The sequence below is a fragment of the Physeter macrocephalus genome, chromosome 7 (genome assembly GCF_002837175.3).
Source record: "Physeter macrocephalus isolate SW-GA chromosome 7, ASM283717v5, whole genome shotgun sequence".
Lineage (NCBI taxonomy): Eukaryota > Metazoa > Chordata > Mammalia > Artiodactyla > Physeteridae > Physeter > Physeter macrocephalus.
This window is the reverse complement of record NC_041220.1, coordinates 9,298,400-9,314,636: the sequence shown is the minus strand read 5'-3', so window position 1 is coordinate 9,314,636 and position 16,237 is coordinate 9,298,400. Positions and strand designations below refer to the sequence as shown.

The 16,237-nt window shown below is 43.1% G+C and overlaps 1 protein-coding gene and 1 long non-coding RNA gene across 4 annotated transcripts in view; one reads left to right on the top strand and one right to left on the bottom strand.

Annotated features, from left to right (window-relative positions):
* Nucleotides 1–10,197, bottom strand: part of LOC102976669 (uncharacterized) — a 57,565-nt gene extending 47,368 nt beyond the window's left edge. For all 3 annotated transcript variants that reach the window (XR_447426.4, XR_008617743.1, XR_008617744.1), the window contains exon 1: nt 10,113–10,197. This is a non-coding gene — a long non-coding RNA (uncharacterized lncRNA). The remainder of the gene's footprint in view (nt 1–10,112) is intronic.
* A 31-nt stretch (nt 10,198–10,228) lies between these two features.
* Nucleotides 10,229–12,142, top strand: PYURF (PIGY upstream open reading frame). The gene is made up of 2 exons (XM_024126680.3): nt 10,229–10,497; nt 11,901–12,142. Exons 1-2 carry the CDS (start codon nt 10,295–10,297, stop codon nt 12,025–12,027), a joined length of 330 nt encoding a protein of 109 aa, XP_023982448.1. The 5' UTR covers nt 10,229–10,294; the 3' UTR covers nt 12,028–12,142.
* Nucleotides 12,143–16,237: the final 4,095 nt, after the last annotated feature.

The following is a 16,237-nucleotide window of genomic DNA, read 5'->3' as shown; positions in this document are numbered from 1 at the left end:
CGGCAGGCGGACTCTCAACCACTGCGCCACCAGGGAAGCCCTGGAAATTATATTTTAAGCAAAGGCTTTTACTTGTTAAGTTTTGTGACTACTTTTTACATTAAAAGACTATTTTGGCAACAGTGGGGGGGTTGAATTGAAAAAACATTGGAGGCAGGACCTGTTAAAGGCTATTGTTGAAAAACAGGACAGAAGTCATGAGGACCTAGACTAAGGGATGCAAATGACAGGACGTGGCGACTGACTGCGTGTGGGGGCTGAGAGGAAGGGAGCTGTATAACAAGGCTTCAGTTCTGGGGCCCAGGCGATTGGTGGACGGTGGCATCATTTTCTAAGTTTAGTGAAGAGGAGGGAGGGTCGTGTGGGGAGTGAGATAATAAGTTTAAGAGGATCATGCTTTCTGATTTAATCACCTTCTATAACATTTTTCAGTTCACGAATTCTATAAGTTGGTGAATAAATTATGTTTCAGTGAGATCATGACATTAAAAGAAAATATCCTCAGTGACAAGTCTAAACACTGTTTGAAAATGTGGTATTATCTTCCTGTGGAAGGAAAGCAAGAAGCAACCAGGGCTGCCCCAGGCGCTGGCAGGCCATGTAGTAAGTGCCCGGCAGGAAGGTCAATGCTGGGCTATGAGTCAGCCAGGGATACCCGACGGGCTGAGAAAATCAGGAAAAGCAGACTCTCAAAAACTTGGAATTGGGACCATAGTTTAAGCAAAAATCTTTCATTTTTACCTTCATTTAATCATGATTCTGGTCAAGTCATCATACTTTTCATAGGCAGTAATTCTTCGGTGTGGGCTGTGTTGCTCAAGGGCCAAATCAAGTTAGAGTTTATGAGATTCCCCAATCCCTTCAGCCATGGAAAACACAGCTTCCTACGGTCAGAGGGAAGAACTCTAGAGCGAGTCCCCATCTTCCTCATCTAAATACAGCGAAAGGCTTCTTTTAAGGTTCATTTTCTTTTACACCTCAGACGATTTGATTGATTCAATCTGAAGATTCATTGGAAACATATACAGAGTAAAACACCTATTGACTATCATTTTGGGAATCGCTTCAGTTGTTTTCTAAAACCCCATAAAGTACGAGCCTAAATATGGATAACACAAAAGCCATATAAGATCACACATTTCAAGCCTATGAACTTGCTGCCTTAATATTTTTTTTAACCTTTTCGGATTGTGGGCCTTTTTAAAATCATGCTAATGCCATGAAAAATTCCATTCACAATTTTCCCTTAATAAATTGGAAGGAGATAGGACCAGAGGGCTAGTAGACTTTTGAAAGAAAAAATTCTTCCTGATATTATGTAAGAAACCCTTTCAGTCACAGGATCTGGCTAAGAGGCAACCTACCAGGCCGCACTAGGAGCAACCTGGAAAGCTTTACCCCCGCAAAACCCCGACCCCAAAATTCAAAAACACCTGTTAGAGTCATAGAAGATACACATCGGCTACTTACAAACTTTAAGATCGCTCTAGAGCAGGGTTCTCAGCCTTGGCACTGTTGGCCTTGGGGCAAGATCATTCTTTGTTCTGAGGGCTGTCCTGTGCACAGCGAGATGTTTAGCAGCTTCCCTGGCCTCCATCCACCCAGTAGCACAACCCCAGCTCTAACAGTCAAAGACGTCCCCACAGCATTGCCAAGTGTCCCCTGGAGGCCAAAATCATCTGTTTGAGAATCACTGTTCTAGAGTCTTGCTACTCCAAGTGTGGTCTGAAAGGCAGCAGCATTACCTGGAAGCTTTTAAGAAATGAGGATTACAAGCTGCCTATTCAGTATGATCTCAGTCAGACTGAATTAGCATTTGCATTTTAACAAGATTCCCATTCCCATGTGACTCATATGCACATTCAAGTTTGAAAAGCACTGTCAGATTCTATGGATCATATTCATCCAGCAGCAGGAAGGAAGTGAGGAAGAAAGAAGTGTGGGGAGGGGGAGGGGGAGGGAGGCGGGAGGCATGTAGAAAGAGAGAGAAAAGGAGTAAAAAAAGAAAAGAGATAAAAGCTAAGAAACTTCGTTAAAACTGAAAACACACAGAACTTTAAAATCAAACCTAAAAGTAGGTGGAGCATAGAGGAATTTTAGGGCAGTAAACATACTCCATACGATACCATAATGGTGGTTACGTGCCATTATACATTTGTCCAAATCCATAGACTGTACACCACCAAGAGTGAACCCTAAGGTAAACTATGGACTTTGGGTGACTATGATGTGCTAATGAGCCTTTTGAAAAATAATAAATATAAATCAAGCATAAATAATTTTTCTTGTTGTGAAATTGCTGGCAAAGTTGCCAATGAGAAAGAAAAGGAGAAACTTTTCAAACTGGAATTTTAAACGAGAAAAAATGTAAAAACAAGGAATTTAGGACTATATTCAGTTAACCACAGTTTTACATTTACTGAGGCCTAGATTAGAACAGTGGCTATGAAGATCAAAGTGGGTGAATGCCAGAGTATTTACGGAGAAACAAACTGTGAGAACTCACAACAGGCTGGGTGTGAAAGAGGTAACATAGACTTTTATTACACTGCTTCTCACGTGGTCACTTTCCAAGCTGGGCTGCATGATCCGGAGGAAAAGCTTGGGAAATGGCAGGGGTCGTACCGTGAGCGCTACCAAATTCCTTGCGGAGGCCTCAGGTGACATCGGTTTTGCCTCCTTTTATCCCTCCAATTTTACTGATAAAATCAGAGTTTTGCACGTATAATAAGTATCTTGCCCCCCCTCCTCAATGCTCTACTTTGAACCCTTGCAGAAAGAAAACTTCCCAAACTACTGTCCCCAAAAATGACAACTCTGTGTCAAGGGGATGACTGTTTTCATGAATGACTCCCAGTCCTTGTACACCTCATTCTTTTTGATAGTTCAGATCAGAGGTAAGCAGATCTTTTCTGTAAAGGGTCAGATAGTAAATATTGTAGGCTTTGTGGTCTATTCAGTTTCTGTTGCAACTGTGACCTTGAAGAATAACAGCAGCCACAGACAACATGTAAACAAATGATAGCGGCTGTGTTCCAATAAAACTTTATTTATGAAAACAGGTGGTGGGCTCGATTTGGCCTTCGAACCATAGTTTTCAACCATGGGCCTAGATTGTTCTTTTCAGCCTGAACTCATCTCCCTAATAAAAATTTAAATAGGGGGCTTCCCTGGTGGCGCAGTGGTTGCGCGTCCGCCTGCCGATGCAGGGGAACCGAGTTCGCGCCCCGGTCTGGGAGGGAGGGAGGCCCGCGAACCACAAAAAAAAAAAAAAAAAAAAAAAAAAAAAAAAAAAAAAAAATTTAAATAACTAGCACGTATTGAGTACAAACTGTCGGGTACTATTCTAAGTGATTTACATATATTTTTATATTTTATTCTCATCAACACTCTAGGATACTTTATCACTCAGGGTTCAGGATAGGAAAAATAAGTTATTTTAGGTATTTCCAGTATAAAGGAATTTAATATAGGGAAGTACATGCTTATAAATTCATTGGAAGAGTTGGAACAGCAGAAATAGGGGGCTTGCTCTGGAGTTTTGGTGTTAAGGTCATACCCTCATAGCTGTGATCCATTGGGCAGGAAGCTGCTGCTGCGGCCACAGCTGCCTCATATTCGAGAAGATGCGTCCAGAGGGCAACATAGATCCAACCCATGCAAATCTTGTGTCTGTCAAAGCCTGCTTCTCAGCTCTCCCTGCTGCAGGAAGCTTGTTTCTGCCTCCCTTTCAAATCTCATGTGTGTGCAGAACTTACTGCATATCTACAACCCTAGCTGCAAGAGAGTCTGGAAAATGTACTTTCAGCTTTCCAACTTCTCCACACATATAGGCGGGTGAAATAGCGGTTGACAGGGCCAAAGTAGCCAGCACAGATGGGTACTACTACCAATCTTATTTAAAGCCAAGTTGGAAAGAACTTCCTGCCATTTCTCCTTGATTTCCTTTATTCTAAATAGACAAATTAATATTATGGGGAGTTGCTTATCTGGACACTTCCTTTCTGATACACATAGTTTTAATGACTTCTTATTTTTGAAATATGTATAAATAGAACATTTTAAAGAACAAAACAGCGGTGATGAGTCTCTTCAAGAAATACTATTCCTTGGATAAAGATGTAGTACATATATACAATGGAATATTACTCAGCCATAAAAAGGAACAAAACTGGATCATTTGTAGAAACTTGGATGGACCTAGAGACTGTCATACAGAGTGAAGTCCAAAAGAGAAAAACGAATATCATATATTAACGCATATATGTGGAATCTAGAAAAATGGTATAGATGGTCTTATTTGCAAAGCAGAAATAGAGACACAGACACAGAGAACAAACATATGGATACCGAGGGGGAAGGGGGAGGTGGGAGGAATTGGGAGATTGGGATTGACATATATACACTATTGATACTATGTATAAAATAGATAACTAATGAGAACATAACTGTATAGTACAGGGAACTCTACTGTGGTGACCTAAATGGGAAGGAAATCCAAAAACGATGGGATATGTGTATATGTATAGCTGATTCACTTTGCTGTACAGCGGAAACTAACACAACATTGTAAAGCAACTATGCTCCAATAAAAATTAATTTTTAAAAAAAGAAATACTATTCCTCATTTCGTATGTTCACGTCCTAATTATGCTGAATTTTAAAGCTGAAGATCAAACCTGGCCTTTTTTTTTTTCGGCCGCACCGCATGGCTTGCAGGATCCTAGTTCCCTGACCAGGGATCGAACCCGTGCCCCTTGCACTGGAAGCGCAGAGTCCTAACCAATGGACCACCAGGGAATTTTCCAAACCTGGCCATTTTTGTAATCAGATTTGAAATCTGACAGTTATATAGTCTTGATGGCTCATCATCTCTGCCAGCAACCTTCTATATCCTCATTGCAAAATTTAAATTTGTTTTCATGGATTAAAAGAGCTTATAAAAGGGGATTAAATGAGTGTCTCCTGAGACCTAAGTAAATAATTTGACAGTGCTACATGACCCATACTTACTGATACTCCCCCAACCCTTCCATCAGGCACAGGTATCACTCCCTCCTTTGTGTACATGACGTACAATATAAATTCAACAAATGTTGAATAAATACACAAAAAATGCATCATATATAAACCAGGATTCTTAGTTAACTTTATCCTAGGCTGTTTACTCCATTTAAGATTATGAACTTCTTGAAAATCGGGATCATATCTTTTACGCTTTTATACCTTTCTTTTCACCTCCTATTGAGAACATAGAAAGTGCTCAATAAATATTAATTTAACTGAATCAATAGTTTTGAAATAAAATACACATCTATCGATGATTAACCTTAAATATTAACCAGTAATATTTATATTTTAAAACTATTTTATTAAAGAAAAAATTTAAAAGAGAGAAACAATTAAAGAACAAGTCAGTAATATTCCAACCACCTAAAGACAACCAATACTTGGTTTCTTTTTTTGAGAGGCCACATTTACATAACTTTTATTACAGTACATTGCAAAAATTATTTTATTATTATTGTTATTAATCTCTTACTGTGCCTTAATCTGTACATTAAACTTTATCATAGGCATGTACATATAGGAAAAAGCATAGTGTATATGGGATTCGGTACCATGCAGTGGTTCAGGCCTCCACTGCGTTCTCGGAACGGATCTCCCGAGCCTAAGGGGATGACTGCTATATTGACTTTAGGCCAGGGAATGGTCTGAGCAGATTTGATTTTAAGAAAAATCACACTGGAAAACAATAGGGGGGAATGAATGGAAGGGATGAGTCTGGAGGCAGGAAGGTCAGGCTGGAGGCTACGGGGAGACATGCTGGTGCCCTAGACCAAGCAGGGTTGATGAGAAGGAAAGAGAGCTCCACAGCTCACACTGTACAGCAGGGCTAGCCAGTGACATTGGTGCCTGGGGCAGTATGACAAAGCAGCACCCCTTCAAACTAATACTTTTTAAATGGACACATCTATTTAGTGGACATGGAAAGAAACAAAGTATCCATTATTAAAAATTGTACGTCCATTTCTTTACCTTTATTATGTGTATCAAAGATAACATTTCAGGGACTTCCCTGGTGGTGCAGTGGTTAAGAATCTGCCTGCCAATACAGGGGACATGGGTTCAAGCCCTGGTCTGGGAAGATCCCACATGCCGTGGAGCAACTAAGCCTGTGCACCACAACTACTGAGCCCGCGTGCTGCAACTACTAAAGCCCGCGTGCCTAGAGCCCGTGCTCTGCAAAAAGAGAGGCCACTACAATGAGAAGCCCGCGCACCGCAACGAAGAGTAGTTCCCGCTCGCCGCAACTAGAGAAAGCCCTCACGCAGCAACGAAGACCCAGTGCAGCCAAAAATAAATAAATTTATTTTTTTAAAAAAAGATAACATTTCAGATCCTCTGGAATCAGGACCTCTCACATGGTGACTCACTTTGTTACCCAGCCGTAAGTGATGGAGAAATTGTGCAATACTTGGTTTTTATTCTTTTTTTTTCCTATTCCTAAGTTTTGGTTTAAAAAATAATTGTACTCATGCATAAAATGTGTCCTGCTTTTTCTCACTTATTATATGTAATAACAATTTTGGTATTGTTGTGATGAGATTTTATTTTTAACACTGTATAATGGCGTGTCCAGAGGATAGCTCCAGCCGCTAGGATACTGTGAAGTTAACTTTTTGTGTCAACTAGACTAGCCAAGGGGTGCCCAGATTAAACATTATTTCTGGGTATGTCTGTGAGGGACAGATGAGATTAGCGTTTCAATCAGTGGACTTGGCAAAACAGCTCACCGCAACGTGGAGAGGCATCATCCAAGCCACTGAAAGTCTAACTAGAACAAAGAAGTGGAGGAAGGAGAGATTCATGCCTTTTGCTTCCCACCTGACTGCTTGAGCTGGGACATCTGTCTCCTCCTGCCCTTGGACAGGGATTTACACCATGCACTCTGGCCCTCAGGCCTTCGGGGATTCAGATTGGATTTCACCACTGGCTTTCCTGGGTCTCCAGCTTTCAGGCAGTAGATCTTAGGGCTTCTCAGCTTCCATAATCATGTGAGCCAATTCCTCATAATAAACCCTATATACAGATATATATATATACATCTACACACACAATTACTTGTTTTGCTGGAGAACTCTGACTAATCTAGACAGTTCCTGCCAGTGGGCATTCAATACATTAAAAAATGAATGGCAGGGGCTTCCCTGGTGGCGCAGTGGTTGAGAGTCTGCCTGCTAATGCAGGGGACACGGGTTCGAGCCCTGGTCTGGGAGGATCCCACATGCCGCGGAGCAACTGGACCCGTGGGCCACAACTACTGAGCCTGCGCGTCCGGAGCCTGTGCTCCGCAACAAGAGAGGCCGCGATAGTGAGAGGCCCGCGCACCGCGATGAAGAGTGGCCCCCGCGTGCCACAACTAGAGAAAGCCCTCGCACAGAAACGAAGACCCAACACAGCCAAAAATAAATAAATAAATAAAAAAGCCAAGCATTTGAAGCCCTTAAAAAAAAAAAAAATTAATGGCAAATATTAAGAATTACACTCCTAAAATATTTACAATTTTTATAGGTGAGAAATGGAAACTTCTTTGATGTTTGAAATTTACATTACTTTACTATGGAGGATGAATATTTTGATGTGTTTATTGATCAACTGTATTTTCTCTTCTGTGATTTTTTTTCATACTTTTTGCGCATTTATCCTTTGGACCCTTGATTTTAAGGAACTCATCACAACTTTAATTTATTAATAAAATTTTTGTGACTTTTCTTCCTAAAATAGATGTCATCAAATTAAGGAAACAACTGGCAAAATGAAAGCAAATCTTTGTAATCACAGAAAGAAAAGTACAAGCAGGAATAAATGTTAGTTCAAATATTTGATGACGCCATCTAGTGGAAAAGTGATTTTAATTTCTCTCTCTGAATCAGAGATTCCCAAATTCCAATGCCCCAAATATGGTATTCATGGGACTTTATTAAAATATATATTCTAGTCTCCCCCCTACCTGGAGATTTCTAACTCACTTAATGTGTATAATAACCCAAGAGTTGTGTTTCAATATTATCCACATTGGAAACTCTAAAAGCTCCATGTCACTTAAAATTAAGGTTTCCAGTGGTACATTGTGCTTTCCTTTTTCATCAGAATTTTCTACAGCTTCACCACAATAAGGAATTTTGCTGCTCTGATAACATTCTTTAAATGTGTACTCTGTGCCAGCCCCTAGGCTAACTGCTTTACTTGTATTATTTGACTTAATCCCTTCTACAACTCTAACAAGGTAGGTACTATTATTATACCATTTTACGGATGAGAAGATTGAGGCAGAGAGTTTCCCAAGGTCACAGAGCTAATATGGTGTGAGCCCAGAGCTCTGTGATGGGAAAGATTACAGCCATGCCAACAGTCAAAAAAGGACTAACGGTTTTACAATTCTACCCTGTCACCTACATTCAGCTTAGTATACTACATGCAGAAATGAGTTAGATTTCTTAATTAGCGAGGGCTGTGTAGGGACATTTTGCAACTTCATGCTTATATGGTTTGGACTAATACTTCACACACTCACATGTTCCTTTAAACTTGGATGTTGATTGGGGTGTTATAAATTTGAAGATATTTTCCATATTTTGCTGTCAGTCTCCATTTTTCCCCAATACTAATATAAATTAAACTGATCTGCTTCAAACCTTCTATGTGGATGCAAACTGAAACTAATTTATTTATAACTTGTTAGAAAACCCAGTTGATATGCATCTATCAGCCAGGTGAGGTGAGATGAAGCTATTGAAGCTTGTCTTAAACATGGGTGTCTGGCCCTACCCCACAGGGGTCCAAGGCTCTGGCCTGCCCAGCCTGGCCTGGGCCCACTCAGTGCCAGCAGAAGTTCAGCTCTGTGTCCCCATACCTCGCTGAAACTTACCTTTCCTACAGTTCACTCCTTCCCTAGGTATCAACTAACTACACCTGAAAAATTAATTCCTACTACTGCCCTAGTAGGAAATAATGTGAAAGTAACGTAGGAACTTTACAATAGGCCCTCTTGAGGCTACATTCCTGACAACTGCCTATGCTGAAATCTTTTCAGCATTAGTAAACAAAAAGCATCAAATAACGTAGTGGATTTTTTTTTAATAGAGTGTACAAACAAAATAAAAGTTTCTCTACTTTTACACTGCTGAATGCAAGAGAGATTTGAATATATAATCTTGTATTTGTACCTCTATATTCCTCACTTCCATCCCTATCTCCGAGGAATACAAAGTGTGAAATGATAAAGACCAATAACGCGAGAAAAGGTTCAATATTTAGCGAAACAAAGGGAAAAGAATGATGACTAACAAAGAATCTCCTAGTATACTGAACTAGGAAGAATAGAGAAAATAAAAGTAGATAACATTAACTGAGCATTAATTTGTCCCAGGCACTTTTCTAAATGCTCTTTGCATGCATTAGCACATTTTAATCCCCAGGAGGGAATTTCATGAGGTAGGTACAATTATTAATCTTATAACACAGATAAGGAAACTGAGTAGTTAGGTCATTTGCTTGAGTTATGGAACTAGTGAAAAACCCATTGAATGGATCACTCATTTAACTAATAGACGCAGTTACTGAGAGTCCTTGCTGTTTCCAGGCTCATTTATAAAAGCAAATTAGGTGTGCTATTATTATTACGCCATTGAGTTCACGATGAGTCCCACAGGGTAAGAATCTGGACATCTTAGAGGTGAAGAGGACTAAGTCATTCTTTTCAGGTCCTTAAATGTTTTTAAATGAAAGGAGAAGAAAAAAAAAAAAGGCCAAACGATGCTACAGGAACTGTGGTAAAGATTTACATAAAACAAAGTAATGTTTTTAACATACCCAACAGGACAGTGTGTTTGAAACCTCATTTTGGTGATAACCACGTAGGTCCAAGTATAACACTGTGTGATTCTGAAGTCGGCCACTGGCTTCCTGGCAACCCTGCGATAGGCTCTGGTGAAAACTCAAGACACCCTGCACCCCTCCCCGCCTTAAGCATCGGTTTTGTTTGTAACTTGCAAACGCGCAGGAGAAGCCTGCAAGCGGCCCGGGCTGCACGCCGCGCTCTCACCTACCGAGCGGTGTCGCTGCAGAAGCAGTCGGGTCCGGAGCGTCCTCGGAACCAAAGCGCTAGCCTCCACCTGTCGGGGACAGCGTTTCCCGAGCACCGGGGGGGCGGGGCTGGACTCCCGGGCAGCGCCTGCAGCGGCGCGGGTGGTCACGGGTGCGCAGGGGCCCGGTCGCGGGCTGCCAGGCCATGCTGCGCGGAGTTTGCGGCCGGCTCGCCTCAGCGCTGCGGGGGACACGCGCACAGCCGCCCGCGGTCGCCCAGAGGTGTGTGCACGCGTCGGTGTCGCGGCCGTCCCCAGACCAGAGCGAGCGGACGCGGGAACCGCCCCGCGCCTTCGACCCAGCGCTGCTGGAGTTCCTGGTGTGCCCGCTCTCCAAGAAGCCGCTCCGGTGAGGTTCGCCCGCGGCGGGTTTTCCGTCGCGGCCTCCCGTCGCGGGGAGGGGGGGGGGGGCGGGTGGACCGCAAGGCCGAGGACCGCCGCCGAGCAGCCCTGGCAGGTCACTCCGGGCATGTTCTTGGCTGCCCTTCCTTGGCCCCGGGGCCCGCGGGCTCCCCCGGGCCTCCCGCGGAGTGGGGAGGGGAGGCGGGAGGCCGGCGGCGCGCCGAGCCCCAGCCCTCCCAAACCGAACCGCCGACTCGCCTGCCGGCGCGGGCCAGAGCGCGTGTCGGTTCTCCCCTGGCCGCGCCTTAGAATCGCCAGGGCAACTTTTTAAAAATGCAGATTTCCAGGCACCCCAGGGCGGGTCGAATCGTTCGGAAGGCCCGCGGGCGGGGCTTGAGCAATGGCGCATTTTCTTAAAAGGACCCGCAGGGTTTCTCACGGAGAGCCGGGTTTATGAGGTCGTAGGACTCAAGACTAGTCCACGGCGTTCCGATTTTTAAGTCAAGACGATGAAAAATGCAGTGGCCTCCAGAGTCTTGTGAAAACGCCGTGTACGGCCTTAAGCGTGTAAGCGAGGGGTGCCGCCTATTTTGGCTTTCAGTTCTTGGCTAGCTGGCTTTTGTAAAGGCCTTCTTAACCTTTAACGTGGAGTCGTTAGGGTGAACGCTCTACCGTTCCAGGTTGCTGACTCGGAACCCTGACACCAGGAAACACCGAAATGGCATCAGCGGTAGTCTTGGGGTGGCAGATTGCTAGGAATCTTTATCTTCCTCTTTTTCATTTCTCTTTCAGGGTTTTTCTCATAACGAACATATGACTCACTCAGTTTTCTTAAACCTTGAAATTACCATTTGATCTCCCTTTTAGCTAAATTGTGTAAACAGCCCACTTGCAGATACACTGCGTTCCGAAGTTTCCTCATTTCTGCACTCTCATCTCTCAAACTTTTGTGTTTCGATTTTTCAGTGGTTTCCTTTTAATGGATCAATAAGGCTGCTCTATTAAGCATGTATTCTAAAATGTAGCAGTTGAAATTTCCTCTAGGGTCTGTTCCAGTAGTAAATGAAGGGGGATTGTTTTGGGGTTGAACAAAGTAATGAAGGAAGATTTGGATGAAAAGGGCAAATCTTTTCTGACTGGTATTTCTAAAAACTGAGGCATGGCTTGGGAATAAAGTGAAAAAGAAAATGAGAGAAACTGACTAAAATGGGAATAAGTAAGAGATCCATTTTTCTAAGAGAAGTGGTTCGATGATCTATTACTGCTTTTAGAATGAAAAGCAGTCTAATTCTGCTTTTCTGGAATTAACTCTGATGTTAAGAACTGGATAAACGTTACTGCTTATTGAACATCAAGCTCTTCCAAGCATTTTGTTCTCCACGATTCATTGTTTTTCTTTCTCCCCCTCAGATATGAAGCATCGACAAATGAATTGATTAACGAAGAGTTAGGAATAGCCTATCCAATTATTGATGGGATTCCTGATATGATACCACAGGCAGCTAGCATGACACATCAAAATAAGAAGCAAGAATAAATGGAGCAGCATTAGATCATACTTAAAAACGACAACACACACAACTAAATTTTCTAAATACCACCCACCTTTTAAAAAGTCAGAGTGGCGGGTAATAAGTGGAGGAGAAGAATGTTTCTGTCTCTTCCTATGTTGACTGTCCTTATTCCGTTGGTCTCGTTAGCAGGGCTGTTATACTCGGCCTCTGTGGAAGAAAACTTCCCCCAGGGCTGCATTAGCACAACCAGCCTGTGCTTTTACAGTCTCCTCTTGCCGATTACCATACCCGTTTATGTGTTCTTCCACCTTTGGACTTGGATGGGTATTAAGCTCTTCAGGCATAATTAATACAACCAGAGCCAAGATGGTATATCCTAATGATATGCTTGAGTGTCTGCCTCTGAAAGCTCAACTACATGGAAATACTGGACACCCACTTAGTTTGCAAGAAAGATGCTTTGCCTAGCTTCTGTCAGAGGTTTAGGACTAGGGGAGGCTTAAGCTGCAGAGGCTTCTTTATTGTACTTTGGTTCTGCCCTTGTTTTTTGAAGGTTCTTATTTATACCTGGGGTATCAGGAGAAACATTTCAACAAAGTGTCTTGTTGGAAATTAATAGCCCCAGCCATCATCTGATGACTTTATTTCTTATCCCATTCATAATTAAAAGTTACTAATTTGAAATCTTATATGTTTATTTTACATTCAGAGTCTGGTAAAGTCACATGCTAAGGATGACTGAAGTAATTCCAGAGGAGCTCTGTTGGGGCAGTTGTAGAGAAATGCATTTGAACTCATGTGGTATAAAACTGCAATAAAATGGAAGCTTCATGTATTTGCCAGAATTCTGAGTTTGTAAAATTACCTTCATTTCTTTGGCATCACATGCTTACATTAATAATAAGAAAATAAGATATTGACATTTTCCATAAAACAGTTTGTAGTTTTGTGGGGTTTTTATCCCCTTTGGTCACTAGAGTGTGATTCTAAGGAAGAGAAAATGTAAAATATTCTAAATTTTAAACTTAGAATATTTAGAGAGACACATAATAGCCAAAATAGAATAATTTCCCAGGAAAGTATGTGCCTCTGGAGGTAGAGGTGGGGTTGAAAGATTTGCAAATGGCTAATTGTGTCCTATTGAGCTGAGGGCTACGTTTTGAGGCACATTTCAGTTTATTTTCCTGCCATAGGAGACCTATTTAAATAGCACTACTAAGGGCATGAGCATTTTACACATTAATAGTTCCTGATTTTCCAGAACTTTCAACAAGATTGATTAATACAGTAACTCAGAAGTGTAACAAATATTTCAGTAGTTACCCTTAAGAAACCTAGGAACTGAATATAACCTTAACTGATTCTTAATAGAACCTTAAAGTTGTTTAACAGAACCTTTAGATAGTGATTCTTCCCCTTCAAAAGACAATTAAAACAAGAGGTTGGATGTGTTTCCTGTTGCATTAACTCAATGTATATACTGTAGTACAAGTCATGTTTTAAAAACTACTCTATGGCAAGGACATCCCTGGTGGCACAGTGGTTAAGAATCCGCCTGCCAATGCAGGGGACACGGGTTCGAGCCCTGGTTGCATTAACTCAATGTATATACTGTAGTACAAGTCATGTTTTAAAAACTACTCTATGGCAAGGACATCCCTGGTGGCACAGTGGTTAAGAATCCGCCTGCCAATGCAGGGGACACAGGTTCAAGCCCTGGTCTGGGAAGATCCCACATGCCGTGGAGCAACTAAGCCAGTGCACCACAACTACTGAAGCCCACCCACTCTAGAACCCACAAGCCACAACTACTGGGCCCACGTGCTGCAACTGCTGAAGCCCGCGCGACTAGAGCCTGTGCTCCACAACTAGAGAAGCCACCGCAACGGGAAGCCTGCGCAACTGCAACGAAGAGTAGCTCCCACTCGCTGCAACTAGAGAAAGCCCGTGCACAGCAATAAAGACCCAATGCAGAAAAAAAAAAAAAAAAAAAAAACAAAAAAACCTCTATGGCAATATACAAATAACAAGGAGGACAATAGAGGTACCCATCATTTCCTGAAATGGCATTATTTTTCTTTTTAATTTGCCCTAAATCTCACTATGGTCAGTGTAAATGAAAGAATTTTGCGGATAAAACAAGCACTGTATTCTGAGATCGACTGTGGCAATGACTGCATGACTCTGTGACTATACTAAACCCATTGAGTTGTACAGTGTACATGTGGCTGAATTATATGCTGTGCGACTTGTATATCAATAAAGCTATTACCAAAAACACCCCAGAGAAACAGTGTATGTTCAGCATAAGGCTCAGTGGTTCCAAGTCACTTGCTGGAGTCAAATGCTAGTTAGAGACACGGACAATGGTGGAATATAGGTCTTAAGCCTGCTGAATTTTGTCTACCACATTATGCTACTTGTAGTGACCCTCTGAGATATGACACACTTTCTTGGGAATTCTCCAAGTTTTCTCATGTTCCTTTGCTAAGTTCCTCACAAGCACATCATCCTTGCTTTCTGTCCGTTATGGGGGTTCCTGCACCAGCTTCCCGTTACAGGATGCCACGCACATCACGACACCCACCTCTCACCACCTCCAGTTGTTGCACTGTAAACCCACCGTGAGAAATACGGCCTGATTCTTTCACCAACTGGGACTCCTCCCCACTCTTCCTCCCCAATAATTAGCTGCCTCCACAGGGGCAGGGACCTCCCGCCTCCCCAGAACCTCTTGGCAAGACTGCCTTCCCTAGTGTCCCCACCGCGTCACTGTCGGGGCCGTCTTGAACCGCCCTGTGAATGAATGAACTTCCCACCAGCTTTCTAAGTGGGGATTTTCCACCCTGAGGGAGCAAGAAAGGACTCGTCATGACCTACTTTCCCTCTTCATTCTCTTCCATTCCTGCAGAGCGGGCTTTTAACGAAGGCTCTGTGAACTTCAGACTCTGCATCTGTGACATGGAAGTTGTCACAGACCTGGTGGGAGTTTTCAGTGAGACAGGAAATAAGAAATTACATGGTACAGCCAAGAGCCATAGCAGAGTCTCACTATTATGTGTGGAAAGGGGACCGAAGCTTTGTGCCACTTAATGAAACGCTCCCTTTGGAAGTGACTGCTATCCTGTGCATAAGCCACCAGGTGGCACTTTCAGCTGACTCCTGGGGCCACGGGCAGCTCAGCTCTTGGAAGGAAACTGAAAGAAGACCGTAGGTGGGGAATTCTGAGCTAGGTAGCCATATTCCACCAACTTACTAATTCACTCTCATGGCATCTACCAGACAGCCCTGACGGCGGCAGTGAGTGCTGAGAAACGGCTGGGAATAACCCAGACAGAGGAGGAGGTGGAACTGAAGACAGGAGGTGAGGAAGCAGGAGGGGTAGGGGTGAGATGAGCAGAGTTCCAGGCAGAAGAAAACCGTGTGTGAAAAACACAGGAAAGAGGCTGCAGCCTGTTCGGAAACTGAGCTGGTTACAAACGACTAGAATGTGGCACACTGTGTTCGCGGGGCCGTGGCGCGAGAGCCGGAGGCACGTCGGGATGGATTGGGGAAGTAGCATGACAGTGGTAACGAGATTGGACGTCACTGCTTGATTTTAAAATCGTTTTGATATATGCAGCTGATAAACACTATGGCTCTTCTTCCCAGAAAAAGGGGGAAAAAAAGCACATGCAAACTTGCAGAGGTTTCGTGTGTCATGCACCCCTAGGGTGACACGTGCTCAAATCTGCACCGATTCGGTAGCCACCAGTCGCATGTGGATACTGAGCACCTGAAATGTGGCTAGCCTGACTGAGGAACTGAATTTTAAATCTCATTTTAGCTAAAGAGCCCTACATCGGACAGCACAGTTCTACACTTTTTCTGCCACTACCACCAACGAAAGTTTTCTCTCTTCAAAATTCGTCAAGAGCGAAACCTTATCTACAGCAGGGGTCCATCTTATTCAACGGCACAGATCTAGATTTCTAGCCTCACGGAAAGCTCTACCGGACAGTGTTGGTCTAGATACAAGGAGACCAGTTGAGAGACAACTGCAGCAATGGGACAGATGGTGAAAGCCTGAACTAAAGCACTGGCAGTGGGCTTAGAGGGAGATGAGAACCAGAATTGTCAAAACCTGATTTTTTTTTTTTTTTTTTTGCGGTACACGGGCCTCTCACTGCTGTGGCCCCTCCCGTTGCGGAGCACAGGCTCCGGACGCGCAGGCTCAGCGGCCACGGCTCACGG